The following is an 18,429-nucleotide window of genomic DNA, read 5'->3' on the forward strand; positions in this document are numbered from 1 at the left end:
CAAGAGTATATAGCTCTCAATGGTCTCATATAATCTTAGGGCAAAATGTAGAGTACTGGAAGGTGAATATACTTTAATCAACCCTCTATAAATATTATTTCTCTAATTCAAGATTTTGCTAAGTATTGAGCAGGTTCCAAAATCACTGCAGATGGTGACTGCAGCCATGAAATTAAAAGACGCTTACTCCTTGGAAGGAAAGTTATGACCAACCTAGAAAACATGTTAAAAAGCAGAGACATTACTTTGTCAACAAAGGTCCATCTAGTCAAGGTTATGGTTTTTCCAGTAGTCATGTATGGATGTGAGAGTTGGACCATAAGGAAAGCTGAGCACTGAAGAATTGATGCTTTTGAACTGTGGCATTGGAGAAGACTCTTGAGAGTCCCTTGGACTGCAGGAGATCCAACCAGTCCATCCTAAAGGAGATCAGTCCTGGGTGTTCACTGGAAGGACTGATGTTGAAGCTGAAAGTCCAATACTTTGGCCACCTGATGCGAAGAGCTGACTCATTTGAAAAGACCCTGATGCTGGGAAAGATTGAGGGCAGGAAGAGAAGGGGATGACAGAGGATGAGACGGTTGGATGGCATCACCAACTCAATGGATATGGGTTTGGGTAAACTCTGGGAGTTGGTGATGGACAGGGAGGCCTGGCATGCTGCAGTTCATGGAGTCGCAGAGTCGGACACGACTGAGTGACGGAACTGAACTGAGCAGGAGTGAGTCACAACTGTACTCTCCCTGTGTGCTAAGTCGCTTCAGTTGTGTCTGACTCTTTGCTACCCTATGGACTGTAGCCCACCAGGCTCCTTTGTCAATGGGGATTCTCCAAGCAAGATTACTGAAATGGGTTGCCATGCCTTTCTCTGTATTCTCCCTGGAAGCCCAGATATTCTAGATTCTGATATTCTGTCTTACTATTTCACTTTAATAGTTAGCCTGGTTGTTGGTAAGACTGACAATCTTTTATGGAAGCTGAAAAGTATAACGAAGACAGGAGACTAAACAGAAGGGCATGTGACACTATACCATTATATTAGTTTCAGGTCCTGTAAGCTAGGGCTATCGTTGTCTGACAATAGAGACAAGACAACTTGACCCAGCATCAACATTCAAATGCTTTATCTGGAGAAGAAAGGGAGACCGTCATGTTGGGCTTTCTAAAGGTTATTGTTGTTCAGTCACTAAGTTACATCTGACTTTGCAACTCCAAGGACTGCAGTATGCCAGGCTCCTCTGTCCTCCACTATCTTCCAAAGTTTGCTCAAATTCATGTCCATTGATTTAGTGATGCTATCTAACCATCTCATCCTCTTCCTTCTCCTCCTGCCCTCAATCTTTCCCAGCATTAGGGTCTTTTCTAATGAGTCAGCTCTTTGCATCAGTTGGCTAAAGTATTGGAGCTTCAGCTTCAGTACCAGTCCTTCCAAAGAACATTCGAGGTTGATTTTCTTTAGGATTGACTGGTTTGATCTCCCTGCAGTCCAAGGAACTCTTAAGAGTCTTCTCCAGCTCCGCAATTCAAAAACATCGATTCTTCAGCACTCAACCTTCTTTATGGACCAACTCTCACATCCATACATGACTACCGGAAAAACCATAGCTTTGACTATGCAGACTTTTGTTGGCAAAGTGATGTCTCTGTTTTTCAATATGCTGTCTAGGTTTGTCATAGCTTTCTTTCCAAGGACCAAGCACTTTTTAATTTCATGGCTGCAGTCACCATGTGCAGTGATTTTGGAACCCAAGAAAGTAAAATCTGTCACTGCTGTCCACTTTTTCCCCTTTTATTTCCTAGGAAGTAATGGGACCAGTTGTCATGGTCTTAGTTTTTTTAATGTTGAATTTCAAGCCAGCTTTTTCAATCTCCTCTTTTACCCTCATTAAGAGGTTCTTTAGTTCCTGCTCACTTTCTGCCATTAGAATGGTATCATCTGCATATCTGAGGTTGTGGATATTTCTCCCAGCAATCTTGACTCCAGCTTGTGATTCATCCAGCCTAGCAATTTGCATGATGTACTCTGCATAAAAGTTAAATAATCAGGGTGACAATATACAGCCTTGTCGTACTCTTTTCCCAGTTTTGAACTAGTCAGTTGTTCCATATAAGGCTCTGTCTTTTTTAAAATTAATTAATTTCAATTGGATGCTAATTACATTACAATATTGTAGTGTTTCTTCTATACATTGACATGAATCAGCCATGGGTGTACATGTGTTCCCCATCCTGAACCCCTCTCCCACCTCTCTCCCCATCCCATCCCTCAGGGTCATCCCAGTGCACCAGCCCTGAGCACCCTGTTTCTTGACTCGTATACAGGTTTCTCAGGAGACAAGTAAGATGGTTTGGTACTCTCATGTCTTTAAGAATTTTCCACTGTTTGCTGTACTAATATAATATTTGGCCAAGTATTATAACTCCCAGTATTGTAGAGGGAGTACAATTATAACTTGCTGCTGCCCAATACTTAACAAAACCTTTGTTTAGAGAATACTATTTGTCTGGGTCATATATAAGAGAAAATGTTTGGGTTACAGATCAGAGAAAAGTTATTTCCATGTTATATATAATGGTTTTTCGGGGGAGTACAGAGGGCCATACTGCAGGGCATGTGCATGTGGGATTCTAGCTCCCCCATCCAGGTGTTGAACCTGTGCCTCCTTGCAGCTGAAGCACAGAGTCTCAACCATTGGACCACCAATGGATTCTAGAAACTGAAGTTATAAATACATCCTTACTAAACAAGTCCACAGCTTGCAATAAGGGGTCTAGAGAGCAGTAATGTAGTTAGATAGATACTTTAAGGATTTTAACAGTTTAGAAAAAATTTCTAAAATCTTTAAAATTTTCAATACATTCAAAATAGGTTGATTTTTAATACTGAAGTAATTCATATCCTAATTTACATGCACAAGTGAAAATAATTGCAAAAGATCTTAGTATTAATAATTTAGCTATATTTCATCTAGCAAAGATTCAAAGTCACAAACATTCAATGAGGACCTAAAATGAATATGGCAAAGTATCATCTTACATTAAAAAGCAAGGGTATGATAATAATTACATAATCAAATCTATTAAAAGTCTATAATTCAGGCCTAGAATAGAGAATCCTAAACCTATTTTTCTAGGTGATGGTAGTTGTTATAAGAAAATTTCTTTTAAAGAACATAAAGAGAATTAAATATATAATCCATTATATTTTGTCAAGATGTATATAATGTTTAATGCAGAATAAAGAAGCTACATAATTTCTTACAAAGCATCTTTTTCAGAAAAGTAAACATTTTAATAAGAAGAAAAGAGGAAATAAAAAATTTTCACACCAACCCAATGCTGTGTCCAAGTTACAGGTTAAAAGGACATCTCTAATTGTTACCAAAAGGTGTAAGAGAGCAGCATACTTGAATGTCATTTCTCTTTCATCATTTTTACCTAGGTAAGCAAAAACATATTTAAAAACAGGATATACATTAGAATTCTAGGCTACATATCAGAATGCTTAAAAATAATAAATGCTATTTATTATTGTGTCCTTATTAGGTGCCAAGCTGTATATAATCTGTTTATTTCATTGAACTTATAACAATAACCCTATTAGACAAGTTCATTATGATTTCCATTTTATGGATGAGAAAACAGTCTTAACATATTAAGTAGCTGCCCAAGGTCAATCTGTGAAAAAATGATGGAGCTGGTATTCCAACCCAGACAGCTAATCTTAGAGCTCATACTCTTGTTGCTCCCAAAGAATGTTCAGTTATTTCTATTCCTGGTAGGCAAATGGTCAATGATTCCCAGTTGTGAAACAAGAAGAAAATTAAACTACTCATAATTTGCCAACTGGTTTGTTTTTATAAAGGTTGGGGCTTCCCTGGTGGCTTAGAGGATAAAGCGTCTGCCTGCAATGCTGGAGACCCGGGCTCGATCCTTGAGTCGGGAAGATCCCCTGGAGAAGGAAATGGCAACCCACTCCAGTACTCTTGCTTGGAAAATCCCATGGATGGAGGAGCCTCATAGGCTACAGTCCATGGGGTCACAAAGAGTCGGACACGACTGAGCAACGACATATTTAGATAAAGGTGGGGGATCATAACACAAAGCAATACCTTGACCTGGAGGTAGACATCTGAGACTATTTGTCTTAAGATATGATTCCAACAAGACAGGTACTCATAGGGACTGGTGAATTATCTAATGAATATGTTCCATGTAGTTCCAGACCTTATTAATTGGATAGATTGGATTTTGGATAGACTGCATGCAAAAGCGAGGCCAAGAAGACAGGATTCTAGGCACAAGTTAATCAGAGAAACTCTGCTTTTCTCTGTTTTATATAATGGGATGCCATGAAATATTCATTGAACAAAGAGTTCTGCTGAAAAGTTTGAAAACTACTGATCTAATCAATGCAGATCAAAGCAAATAAACAGTGATCACTGAGAATCAGGAACAACAGGAGAACAGTTATGGGTAGTATATCCTAGATACGGGTTTCCCCCACTATCTGAAAACAAAGCATTCCTATGAAAACTTTCATAAGCTGAAATGGAGTAAATAAGCACCTTTTTTCATAAAAATGAACATCCTCTTTGATTTCTTTCAGTTAGTGAACACATATACTTATGCAGGTCTTTCATAAAATCAAAGTGGCATAGTGCAAACATGAAAAGCAGGGAATACTTGTATTTTTTACCTTTTAATCCTTGCTTAGCTGATCTTCCAGCATTGGACTGTGGGTGCCATATGCTGGATTATAGTTATGCCTCCATCTGTGACTAATTTCTGCATTTTCTAATAATCCATAAATCATATTCTTTTAAATAGTGTGACTTTTATTTGCACTCACCTTGATGAATAGCATCACTTATTATTTTTTCTTGTTCTTTCAAGAGGAACCTTGTTTGGTCAAAAATGACAGTGGCAAATTTCCAGTTAGCAGCAGGAAGAGTACAGAGGCATACAAGTTTTTCTAAGATAGGAGAAGCTGCTGCTTCCAGGAGACAATATGCTTGGCACTGGCTATCTGCAAAAATAAAAACATTAAAGGTAGTGTTTTTGTAAGGATGGTATGTTCTTTTTGACAAACCAATTATGCATGGTACTTCTTGGAAACCTGAACTCCATCCAAATTCCCATGAGTTAAAAATCATGAGATTGTATAACAGCTTATTTTAGGATATTTATTCTAAATAAACTAGCAACAACAAAACAAAACACCTCTGTAGAATAAGTATAATGTAATGGCTATCTTGTTTATTTGAATTAATTCGGCAAGACAGGTATGAGGAGCCATATAAAGAGAATCACATACTATTTTTTCTTTTCCCTCCATTATTAGTTTATAACTTTAAGCTGAACACATTTATAACAGTGACAAATTATTTTTAGTTTTCACTAGATCGGTATTTAAAGATTTGTATTATCATATAAAGGTCATAAATGAACTTTAACTAAAAGATGAAATGATATTAAAGAACTAGCATCTATTTCCTTATTGATTTTCACAATGAGCATAATGTTCTTAAGCAGGCTGTTCTTTGGGAGTCAGTGTAAAGAACAGTTTTCTTTACAGCAGAACAAATTATTTTAATCAGTATAGGAATCAATAAAACCACCCTGATGGTGGGTAAGAGAACAGAGAGAGCAACCATTAATGGTTTATTTTCCCAGACTGGGCAGAAGAGTCAGAGTTTGAGGAGCTGCAATTTGCTCTTCTCTGATGAATGCAGGAAATCAGCAAGTTAAATGAAGGAAGAAATAATACTTAGTGGACCAGAGTAGGGCAAGTCAGGGAGGGCAGAGGCAGTAAATAAAGCATTCTGAGTTTGGAAATAACTTGAAAGTAAGACTCGAATGAAGAAATATCTGAAACAAGTGAAGAAAATTACATGGAAAATAAGGTATATTCTAGATACCTAAATTTTAGAAACACATTACCATCTTGAAACATTTTAATATATGAGCTTTCAAATTTACTTAATTTGAAGGCATTTAAAAAAGCATAATATATACCTGATGCTGGAATTTCGATGACATTATCTGCTCTCCTTTCCTGATTTGTTTTCTCTAGGGATTTATTATTACAAACAATAGGGCTTTCTTCTTGAAGAGCGAAAGAAAGTTCTTCTTCGTTTTGAAGTTCTAATGAAAACATTAATTTGCATTGTTCAGGGCAACTTAATGTTGATTAAAATGCTTTCTTTTAATACGATTGTAACTGTTAAAGTTCTTTGAAATGCATCAGTATTAAACTGAACAACTATCCTGGTCAATGGACTTAACATGGCGCTGGGTAGGAAGCTGAATGGTAATAAAGGAGAGAACTTTGGCATCAAATCAGTGTTTCAGTCCCAATTCTGATGAAGCTTCAGTTTTCTCATGTGTAAAATATGGATTAATATATCTACTACGAATATTGTTATAAGGTGTTATAAACACCAAGGACAGTTCCTGACATCTAAGAGGCACATTCCATTCTACTTCATTTCTCTGTGACTGTCCACATACCCCTCCTCTGCTACTAATCCTCTCCTAGGCCCCAAACCCTACCTGTCTCCATCCTTTCTTAATAAGATCACTTCTTACTTTGTTGTTGTTGTTCAGTTGCTAAGTCAACGTTCAACTCATTTCATACTACTTACCTTTTAGCTCTCAGGCATTTTCTATAACAGGCCTTTTGTAACTGCGCACTCTACTTCCAGGCCAGCAAAGTGCCTCTCCTTTTTGTTTCCTCAGCACTCGGCATACTCTCCTGGCACTGACAACGTTGTACTGAAATTATCTGCAAGTCTGGTACACTCTATTATACTGGAAGCTTCTCAAGGTCAGTGACAGTATCATATTTTTCTCTAAAAAGTGATTTAGTGCCTGGCACACAATGTTCAATAACTGTACTTTTCTTCTATGAGTTTTAAATACACAGTAGAAAAAAAAATAGAGTAAAATATCCTAAACTAGATTGTTATTATTTGCAAGTATAAATAATGTAAGTAGCTTGATTATTAATAGTGATTAAATAATCATTATTAGAGTTTTTGAGGGGGCCTGATAAATTCTAACATTCTTCCCTACCCTGGGTAAAATAAGAAATAAAAATACATACCAAAACATTACCTCTGTTATTAAAACTAAGTTGGAGAAAGAAGCTTGGGCTGAGAGTCAGGTGAGCTTGTTAAATAAATACCTGAATTCGGCATACTACCTTCCCTGCCCCAGATTATACTGGACGGGCCAGGGTTCTGCATGGCTGGGGACCTGCTTGGAAAAGATGCATGACATAGAGAAGCAGACGAGAAGGCCTGCTACTTGTGGGGCAGCTCATTCCTGTAGGCTTATGCCAACTTACTCTTTTTCAAATTTACAACACACATAATTCATTCCAGGTCCCCTGGGGAGAACACATTAAAGGACAAAGAGGCCAGGAACATAAAACTAACTGAAGAAACATCAAGAGTGCAGAAGCATTCCCACCTAACATGAGTATTCTTTTATGTGTTTAATTAATGGCTAACTTTTTAATAAGAAAACATTCTCTTTATCTTTTTCTCCTTTCTTATTGCTTCCTTTCTCTGTTGCCAAAATCCCTTATTACAAGATATCATCACAAGTATGACAACCAGAAAAGGATGTCAGTGCTAATTTTGGATTGAGTTCTTTTTCCTTTGCCTCAAATTTGAATAGACACTGAAAACATTCATGAACCTGAAAACAACAAATCTTATAAAAATTCCTATTTATGATTCATAAGATAATTCTATTTTGCTCATTCTTTCAATGTATAGAAATTATGCTCTGGATTATGGTGCAAATTGATTAGAAAGATCTGTTACATATAGAGTTGTCTCCTAGCAAGGGAGGTTATAGGTGGTCAAATTATTACATAAAAAGAAACTTTAGGGTGAATATATATCAACATAAAGGGTCATAAAATTCTGGGATTTTAAATACTTTCCTGCAATTTCATTGAATTTTTCATCGTGTAAATGCACTGACTGACAAAGTACTGTAACTTTAAATAGATCTATAAAAGGCTTTCATATCATGCTGCACAGAAGGAACAAGCATTCTTTTCTGCTTTTCTGTCTTGAATCCCAAGCAGTTCCCCAATCATGGGGAATCTTAGTCCAGTCCAGCATAGTCTGAGGCTGGGTAGCTACTCTCCACAATTCTGGTGTTTAGTTAGTAAGCTCACTGGACCCTCAGACTAATTTTTGGTATATATTTTACTTCTGCTTTATTCAGGGGCAAGACCTTGCGTACATTGATAGTACATAGGACAGTTATACCTATATATACTCTAACTCTCATAGATAGTTTTGTACTTATTTCACTTGGGTAACCTATGTCAAACACATTCTAGAGTATTAGAATTCTAGGATAATTTTTTTACCAGGAGTGAAATAATATGACACATACTACTTGGATGTTTATAAGCAATTAATGTAAAACAGTTATAAGTCAAACAGAAACTCCTTGGTAAAGTTAAAAGGAATAATAAGCAATCAAATGGATGAAAGATTCTTAGGTACATATTAAAACCTAAGTTAAAACATTGATGTAGACCTGTGAGCTAAAAGAGAAAAAAGAATGGCAGAAAGAACAGCAAAAGTTAGGAATACTATGAATCTGTATGACTAAGTTGTAGAAAGTGTTTTTACAAATAGTGGCTTTTCTTACAAGTTCAAATGTGCTTTTAAATTTTTTGGAAAACTCATATGTACATTTATACCTGTTTATCTCATATCCATCTCCTTATACAATGTGTCATGAATCAATGATATTTTATTTGAAGAATAACATGTTTTACCTGAAGAACTTTATTTCTATAATAAATTATCTGTTTAGTCCTTGAAACTATCATATCTACACCAAATTATTACTAAGTTACCCACCATCTTTTCCATCATTGTCTGTGACTTCAGTCTTTGAGGTACAAGTCGGATACTTATTTCGCAGCATAATAAAGTCGTTCAAAAGATCCAAATTATTCTCCCATTTTTTACCATGTTTAAAAGATGCTTTTTCAATTTTTGAAGAGGAAGATGATTCAGTAGATGGTACTGTGCTGTCAAGTTCCAAGTGATCTTTATTTCCTTTATTTTGGATTATTCCATAACCTAGTTCTAGGTCATTCTTTGGTTTTTCTTCTTTTCTTGGTCTTTCAACAGAGACACATTCATCAGAAAGATGCAAATCTGATACTTCTTTAGTTGGAGATGGAGTCTTTCGTGGAGGTGATAAATGATCATTTGTAGATTGCTCGTTAATAAGTATAAGAGGAGAGGAACAATCTTCATGTTCTAACTGTGCTGAAAATGGAAAATAAAAATATCCAATGATTTTCATGCCCAAATGGGTGTTCTACTAGGGTATTAAGATAACTTTTAGTTCTAGGTTTTTATTAATATAATATGATCCTTAGGAGGACTTTGTTTACTGCTTTTAAAATCAATGTTTTCATGAGGTATGCCTGTATTGCTATGAACTTTCCCCTTAGTACTGCTTTTACAGTGTCCCACAGGTTTCCAGAAAATTGCAGAGGAAGGTAAACTTCCAAACTCATTCTGTGAGGCCACCATCACCTTAATACCAAAACCTGACAAAGATGCCACAAGAAAGAAAACTATAGGCAAATATCACTGATGAACATAGATGCAAAAATCCTTAACAAAATTCTAGCATTCAGAATCCAACAACACGTTAAAAAGATCCTACACCATGACCAAGGAGGCTTTATCCCAAGGATGTAAGGATTCTTCAATATCTGCAAATCAATCAATGTAATACACCACATTAACAAATTGAAAAATAAAAGACATATGATTATCTCAATAGATGCAGAGAAAGCCTTTGACAAAATTCAACATCCATTTATGATAAAAACTCTCTAGAAAGCAGGAATAGAAGGAACATACCTCAATATAATAAAAGCTATATATGACAAACCCACAGCAAACATTATCCTCAATGGTGAAAAACTGAAAGCATTTCCTCTAAAGTCAGGAACAAGACAAGGGTGCCCACTTTCACCACTACTATTCAACATAGTTTTGGCCACAGCAATCAGAGCAGGAAAAGAAATAAAAGGAATCCACACTGGAAAAGAAGAAGTAAAACTCTCACTGTTTGCAGATGACATGATCCTCTACATAGAAAACCCTAAAGACTCCACCAGAAAATTACTAGAGCTAATCAATGAATATAGTAAAGTTCCAGAATATAAAATCAATGCACAGAAATCCCTTGCATTCCTATACACTAATAATGAGAAAATAGAAAGAGAAATTAAGGAAACAATTCCATTCACCATTGCAATGAAAAGAATAAAATACTTAGGAATATATCTACCTAAAGAAACTAAAGATCTATATATAGAAAACTTTAAAACACTGGGGAAAGAAATCAAAAAGAACACTAATAGATGGAGAAATATACCATGTTCATAGATAGGAAGAATCAATATAGTGAAAATGAATATACTACCCAAAACAATCTATAGATTCAATGCAATCCCTATCAAGCTACCAGCGGTATTTTTCACAGAGCTAGGACAAATAATTGGAGAAGGAAATGGCAACCCACTCCAGTGTTCTTGCCTGGAGAATCCCATGAGTGGGGAAGTCTGGTGGGCTGCCGTCTATGGGGTCACACAGAGTTGGACACGACTGAAGTGACTTAGCGGCAGCAGCAGCAGCAGAACAAATAACTTCACAATTTGTATGGAAATACAAAAAACCTTGAATAGCCAAAGCAATCTTGAGAAAGAAGAATGGAACTGGAGGAATCAACTTGCCTGACTTCAGTCTCTACTACAGAGCCACAGTCATCAAGACAGTATGGTACTGGCACAAAGACAGAAATATAGATCAATGGAACAAAACAAAGCCCAGAGATAAATCCACACACCATGGACACCTTATCTTTGACAAAGGAGGCAAGAATATACAATGGAGTAAAGACAATCTCTTTAACAAGTGGTGCTGGGAAAACTGGTCAACCACTTGTAAAAGAACGAAACTAGAACACTTTCTAACACCATACACAAAAATAAACTCAAAATGGATTAAAGATCTAAACGTAAGACCAGAAACTATAAAACTCCTAGAGGAGAACATAGGCAAAACACTCTCCAAAATAAATCACAGCAGGATCCTCTATGACCCACCTCCCAGAATACTGGAAATAAAAGCAAAAATAAACAAATGGGACCTAATTAAACTCAAAAGCTTCTGCACAACAAAGGAAACTATAAGCAAGGTGAAATGACAGCCTTCAGAATGGGAGAAAATAATAGCAAATGAAGCAACTGAACAACAACCAATCTCAAAAATATACAAGCAACTCCTGCAGCTCAATTCCAGAGAAATAAACGACCCAATCAAAAAATGGGCCAAAGAACTAAATAGACATTTCTACAAAGAAGACATACAGATGGCTAACAAACCATGAAAAGATGCTCAACATCACTCATTATCAGAGAAATGCAAATGAAAACCACAGTGAGGTACCATTTCACGCCAGTCAGAATGGCTGTGATCCAAAAGTCTGCAAGCAATAAATGCTGGAGAGGGTGTGGAGAAAAGGGAACCCTCTTACACTGTTGGTGGGAATGCAAATTAGTACAGCCACTGTGGAGAACAGTGTGGAGATTCCTTAAAAAACTGGAAACAGAACTGCCTTATGACCAGCAATCCCACTGCTGGGCATACACACCAAGGAAACCAGAAGTGAAAGAGACACGTGTACCCCAATGTTCATTGCAGCACTGTTTATAATAGCCAGGACATGGAAACAACCTAGATGTCCATCAGCAGATGAATGGATAAGAAAGTGGTGGTACATATACACAATGGAGTATTACTCAGCCATTAAAAGGAATATATTTGAATCAGTTCTAATGAGGTGGATGAAATGGGAGCCAATTATACAGAGTGAAGTAAGCCAGAAAGAAAAACACACCAATACAGTATACTAACACATATATATGGAATTTAGAAAGATGGTAACGATAACCCTGTGTGCGAGACAGCAAAAGAAACACAGATGGATAGAACAGTCTTTTGCACTCTGTGGGAGAGGGAGAGGGTGGGATGATTTGGGAGAATGGCATTGAAACATGTATAATATCATACAAGAAACGAATCACCAGTCTAGGTCTGATGCATGATACAGGATGCTTGGGGCTGGTGCACTGGGATGACCCAGAGGGATGGTACGGGGAGGGAGGTGGGAGGGGGGTTCAGGATTGGGAACATGTGTACACCTGAGGCGAATTCATGTTGATGTATGGCAAAACCAATATAATATTGTAAAGTAATTAACCTCCAATTAAAATAAATAAATTTAAATTTTAAAAAATCAATATTTTCTCTGAATAAAATAATTTTTTAAAGGATAAAAATTCAGCACCTCTTTTCCTACTACTGGAGCTAAGGTTACTGGGCAAAGAAATAATTCCAGCCTGTTGCCAATAGGCTTACAGCTACTCACAGCCCTAGAGGTAACAGTTATTCTAAGGTAAGAGTCAAAAACTTATGTACCAAGCAAGCCACAGACCAGAAGAAAATAATTGCAATACATACACTTTAAAAAAGATGATATCCGATATATATAAAGAACTCTTATAACTTAACATTTTAAAAGAACCCCAATTAAAAATTTGACAAGATACTTGATTAGTACTTTATATTAAGGTATGCACATGCTTAATATGGACACATTTTGAAAACATGCTAAATGAAGTAAGTCAATCACAAAAGACCACATATTTCATGATTCTATTTCTACAGAACATCCAGAATAGACAAACTTATAAAGACACAGAATGCGAGTGACTGTTAATGGGTACAAGATTCCTTTTAGGGGATGAACCAGAATTTCATTTACAGAGCCCCACTCTGGCTTCCATAGTTGGGGTCATGTACCAGGAAGGTGAGTCCCCAGAATAGTTGACATTGAAGGCTTCTTGGGCTTTTTTTTCAGGAGAGCTGTGGGAAAGTGTCCACTCTCAAAAGAGGCACACAAAATCTCACTCACCCTGAGACCCAGGGCAGAGGCAATACTTTGAAAGGAGCCTGAGTCAGACCTACCAGCTGATCTTGGAGAGATTTCCAAGAAGGCAGGGCAATTGGAGCTCACCCTTGGGACACAGATGTTGGCAGTAGCTGTCTTTTGGACACTTGTTCTGCCATGAGGATTCTAGTGCTGATAAGTGCCATTTTGATATCCTCCCTCTAGCCTATTAGCACTGGGTCAGGCCCCACCCACCAGCCTTTTGGGCATTAGTACTGAGATTCCTCAGGCCCAGGAGCTAGCTGTGTGGGGACACAATACCACCTGCCAGCAGGACCCCCAAGCCCCCAGCCACCCTGGGATGTGGTCCTGCCCACCAGAAGGCCAAGGAAACATACCTGCCCACCAGTGGCTGGACAACAGCCCAGGATCTCTTAGGCCTCAACCTCCCCACCAGCAGGCCAGTATCAGCTATGAGACCCCAGGACCTGGTTCCATCTGCCAGTGGGTGGGCACTAGCCCTGGATCATCTGAGCCCTACCACAGCCCATCAGTAGGCTAACATCAGCTCTGGGACACTTTGGGCTCCTCAACAGCCACCTGAGGGTATAAAACCCACCCACTATTTGGCTAATCCCAGCCTCAAAACCCTACAACTAGCCATGTCAAAAACCAGTTCCACCTACCAGCAGGCTGACACTAGATCCAGGACTCCCAGCTTTGCAGCCAGCCATTCTGGGACCTGGATCCACCCATGGGTAGGTCAACAGTAATCCTGGGGTCCCCAGCTCCACAGCCAGCCACTTTGGGACCCAGCCCCACCCACTATTGGCCAGTAGCCTCGACACCAGAGCAGGGTTTGGCAACCAACTGGACAAGCGGTCAGCCACACCTATCAGACCACTCACATTAGTCAATCTGCCACAACAGAAGTGCCTGTACAGCCCACACAGGGCTGTGCAAAGTGCATATAGCTCTAGGGCATATAGCTAGAGCATATAGCTCTAGTGACCAGAGGGAGTGCACTACTGGGACATACACAACTGCTCCAAAAGACCACTTTTCCAAAACTAGGAAACATACCCAAACTACCCCACACATAGAAATAAAAACTGTGAATTAGGCAAAATGAAGAGACAGAAGGATATATTCCCAATAAAGGAACAAGATAAAACCCCAGAAAGAACTAAATGAAGATAAGCAAACTACTCAATAAAGAGTTCAAGGTAATGATCATAAATACGCTCAAGGAATTTGGGAGAACATAGACATAAAGTTCCTAAATAAAATACTAGAAAAAGTTCCTGAATAAAATCTTTTAAAAAATCCACAGAAATAAAATTCCTAAATAAAATATTTAAATTGTATCAAGTTTAAAAATGCCTAATGACTAAACCTTTTGGTATCAAAGGATGATTTCTATTGTTGAAAAGAGATTACTAGACATTACTGAACACTTAAAACTCACCTGTCAGGTCGAAAAATAATGGTGCTGGTTTACACCTAGGCTGACGTACACAGAAAATGAGCTAGAAATTATCATTTATAAAAGGAAATAAGGTCTCTTTAACTGAAAATGTCTAGAGATTTAAAGCTCAGACTACAGAATTTTAGAACAGAAAGAGACTTAAGGATTAGTTTGTCAAACTTCCTCATTTTTTCAAGGAAGAAAATGGGGCTTAGTGAAGGTCAAAGTTATAAATTCTGGCAGAGCCAGAATTATAGTAAATGCTGTAATTTAGTTGTATTTTCCCAATTACCTCCTGGAAAGCCAATATCTAACATTTTCTCATTCTGAAAATATTTACAGAAGTGATATTTACTATTATACTTACGTTCTACTTGAGGCACATTTGTAGGTAAAAATGTCTCCAATTTAGTATCATTGGAAGATAAATTATTATGACACAAATATGTACTTAGAGGTTCCAAAGTTTCTGGCAGATTTAGTCTTGCTTCTTTCCACCACTCTGCATTTACAGGATTAACCACAAGTTTTTCGTCTTCAACAGAAAATATCTTTTTCAAATCTGTAAGTGAATATTGATTGTTGGGCTCTTCAATTCTTGGCACTTAAAAAATCAAAACAAACCAAACAACAAATATGAGAAACAATCCACAGGGCAAAAGAATGAAAAAAAAAACCAAAAAACAGAATCACACTAGAAATCTCTTATAAAGTAGACTTTTACAAATTAGAATAAAAATAAAACAACCATATCTAGTATTTCATTTTCAAGATGCTAATATTTGTAAAAGTCTAAAATATTATAGCAACAGAAGTCACATAAAGGTTTTTTTCAATATATGGAAATATCATGAAGTTAAAATTATTCTACTATTTAGCAGGAAATAAAACTTTATTTTGTTTGACTGTTTTAGTAATTACTAAATTAGTACATTCAATAATATTTTGAAGAATTAATGTAAGATTTATTAAATCAGAAATTTTCTCATTATAATGAGCCTAAATAAGAAGATATGTTTTATCAGATTTTATGATAATTATCATTTTAGATATTGTGGCACAGAATTTTCCATCACTTTTTTAGCTTAAGTAGGGAAAGAGATGGAGAAGGAAATGGCAACCCACTCCAGTGTTCTTGCCTGGAGAATCCCATGGACAGAGCAGCACGTCCAACAACAACAATACATTTCTACTGATTGTACATTTTCATCTATACTTTTTATTTAGCATTCAAAATCAATTTTTACCTCTAATAAAAGATGAGTTCAGAGAGCTTTGGCAGCTTTCTAATTGGCATAGCATATGGTATTTGTTAGCTGATTCTTCAGCAGTAAGCAAATTACTGAAAAAAGAAGAGTTAAAGTTTAATATTAGATAATATATAAAATACAATATAACAATGGACCCAAGTCCATTCTAAACAGAATTTCTGGAGCTTCTACTGGCTGAGGATCAGAACTACAAAAAATTTCTGTCTCCTCTACCTTTTCAGGAAGTAAAAGATCCTTAAGTTTAGTTCAGGTCCTTCAGTTTTGTGGGTAAGTGAGCGATGTGTCTGTGTGTTTTGGTATTTAGGAGAGAAGGAAGTATGTATGACAAGCAGTGTAAATCAGTAAATACAGCTCATTAGTAGGTATGAGGTCAAAAATTAGTGTGTAGCAGGAACAATAGACTGGTTCAAAATTGGGAAAGGAGTATGTCAAGGCTGTATATTTAACCCTGCTTATTTAACTTATATGAAGAGTACATCACGCAAAATACCGGGATGAAGCACAGGCTGGATGAAGCATAAGTTGCAATCAAGATTGCCAGGAGAAATATCAATAACCTCAGATATGCAGATGACACCACCCTTATAGCAGAAAGTGAAGAGGAACTAAAGAGCTTCTTGTGAAGGTGAAAGCAGAGTTGAAAAGCTGGCTTAAAATTCAACATTCAAAAAATGAAGATGATGGCATCCAGTCCCATCACTTCATGGCAAATAGATGGGGAAACAATGAAAACAGTGACAGATCTTATTTTCTTGGGCTCCAAAATCACTGTAGACAGTGACTGCAGCTATGAAATTAAAAGACACTTGCTTGCTCCTTGGAAGAAGAGCTATGACAAACCTAGACAGTGTATTAAAAAGCAGAGCAAAAAGTAAAATTTAAAAAGCAAAAAATTGCTGACAAAGGTCCATCTAGTCAAAGCTACTGTTTTTCCAGTAGTCATGTACAGAGTGGGAGTTGGACCATAAAGAAGGCTGAGCACTGAAGAATTGATGCTTTTGAACTGTGATGTTGGAGATGACTCTTGAGAGTCCCTTAGATTGCAAGATCAAATTAGTCAATCCTAAAGATCAGTCCTGAATATTCATTGCAAGGACTGATGCTGAAGCTGAAGCTCCAATACTCTAGCCACCTGATGCAAAGAGCTGACTCATTGGAAAAGACCCTGATGCTGGGAAAGATTGAGGGCAGGAGGAGAAGGGGACAACAGAGGACAAGATGGTTGGATGCCATCACCAACTCAATGGACACGAGTTTGAGCAAACTCTGGGAGACAATGAAAGACAGGGAAGCCTGGCATGCTGCAGTCCAGAGATATTTTCTTTGGTCACATATAAAAATATATTCACAAGTCAGCAATCAGTTAGTGCAGAAATAAAGGGGTCTCAAAGAGTCAGGCACAACTAAACGACTGAACAAGAACAACAGGGAAGAGACCGTTAATTCACAAGCCCTTTAATCTATGCCCCAAACCTTCCACACCCTCTTAAGTGAGAAGTGATTGTATTCTGTTTCTCTGTTCATATGTGACCCCGTGGAGTATAGCCCACTACGCTCCTTTTTCCATGGGATTTCCCAGGCAAGAATACTGGAGCGAGTAGCCATTCCCTTCTCCAGGGAATCTTCCTGACCCAGGGATTGAACCCAGGTCTCCTGCATTGCAAGCAGATTCTTTACCATCTGAGCCACCAGGGAAACCCCACAGATCATACATGAACATGCTAACTGTAAGTACTGCTAGTTCAATTGACAATTCTGGGTAGTAGCAGACAACTAGATCTTATGTCTAAATCACCCAATTTACTCACATGACCCAAAAATCTTGCATGTGGTGGTAATATTTGAGAAGCTAGACAGTTCTTAAACCTTGCCAAGGTCTCTTTGACAACCTGATACCTCAGATTGTAGGTTATCTTAAAGTAAAAGGAAAGATAAATATTTAGGCAAACCAAGTCCAGCAGAAGATCATAATATAGACAAATGACCTCCTTCTTAATCAAGCTTTCTGAAGACATGTCTGAATTTGATATTTTCTTTGGTCATATCTAAAAATATATTCACAATTCAGCAATCAATTAATGTAGAAAAAAGGCTTCACACCACACAGACATTTTTTAAGCACCATACAATCTAGCATAGAGTTTTACATGTAATAGGAACTAAAAATATTTGTTAACTGGTTATATCATTCCCTGGTGGCTCAGACGGTAATGCATCTGTCTATAATGCGGGAGACCCGGGTTCAGTCCCTGGGTCGGGAAGATCTCCTGGAGAAGGAACTGGCAACCCACTCCAGTATTTTTGCCTGGAAAATCCCATGGATGGAGGAGCCTGGTAGGCTACAGTCCACGGGGTTGCAAAGAGTCGGACATGACTGAGCAACTTCACTTTATATCTCTAGCCAAACTGTTGTGTTCTGAAACAAAAGTAATTAGGGCCATAAAAGCAAGTTAAAATTATAATAATACTACATATTATTTTTCCTTTCTGTTTTTAAAAAATTATTTGTTCTCTTTGTTTTCAGTTTCACAATTGATGTATAAGTTTATTTTTAAATAGGGATTTTTAAGTTTTTATGTTCATGAACGAATGGAAATGATTTCCAGTGATGAGACAGTTTCTTAAAGTTGTTTCAAAAGGCCCTAAAACCTTTGGCTAATTGAAAAGTCTTTT

The 18,429-nt window shown here is 37.3% G+C and overlaps 1 protein-coding gene across 1 annotated transcript in view; it reads right to left on the reverse strand.

Moving 5' to 3' along the window:
* Positions 1 to 18,429, reverse strand: part of SHOC1 (shortage in chiasmata 1) — an 88,336-nt gene that overhangs the window by 42,773 nt on the left and 27,134 nt on the right. The window contains exons 10-15 of the mRNA XM_068974500.1: positions 15,733 to 15,827; positions 14,853 to 15,089; positions 8,898 to 9,314; positions 6,019 to 6,147; positions 4,853 to 5,029; positions 3,334 to 3,438 (exon numbers count right to left, since the gene is read on the reverse strand). Of these exons, the coding sequence (XP_068830601.1) occupies positions 3,334 to 3,438; positions 4,853 to 5,029; positions 6,019 to 6,147; positions 8,898 to 9,314; positions 14,853 to 15,089; positions 15,733 to 15,827 (1,160 nt within the window). The remainder of the gene's footprint in view (positions 1 to 3,333; positions 3,439 to 4,852; positions 5,030 to 6,018; positions 6,148 to 8,897; positions 9,315 to 14,852; positions 15,090 to 15,732; positions 15,828 to 18,429) is intronic.

This window comes from Capricornis sumatraensis, chromosome 6, assembly GCF_032405125.1.
Source record: "Capricornis sumatraensis isolate serow.1 chromosome 6, serow.2, whole genome shotgun sequence".
Taxonomy (NCBI): Eukaryota; Metazoa; Chordata; class Mammalia; order Artiodactyla; family Bovidae; genus Capricornis; species Capricornis sumatraensis.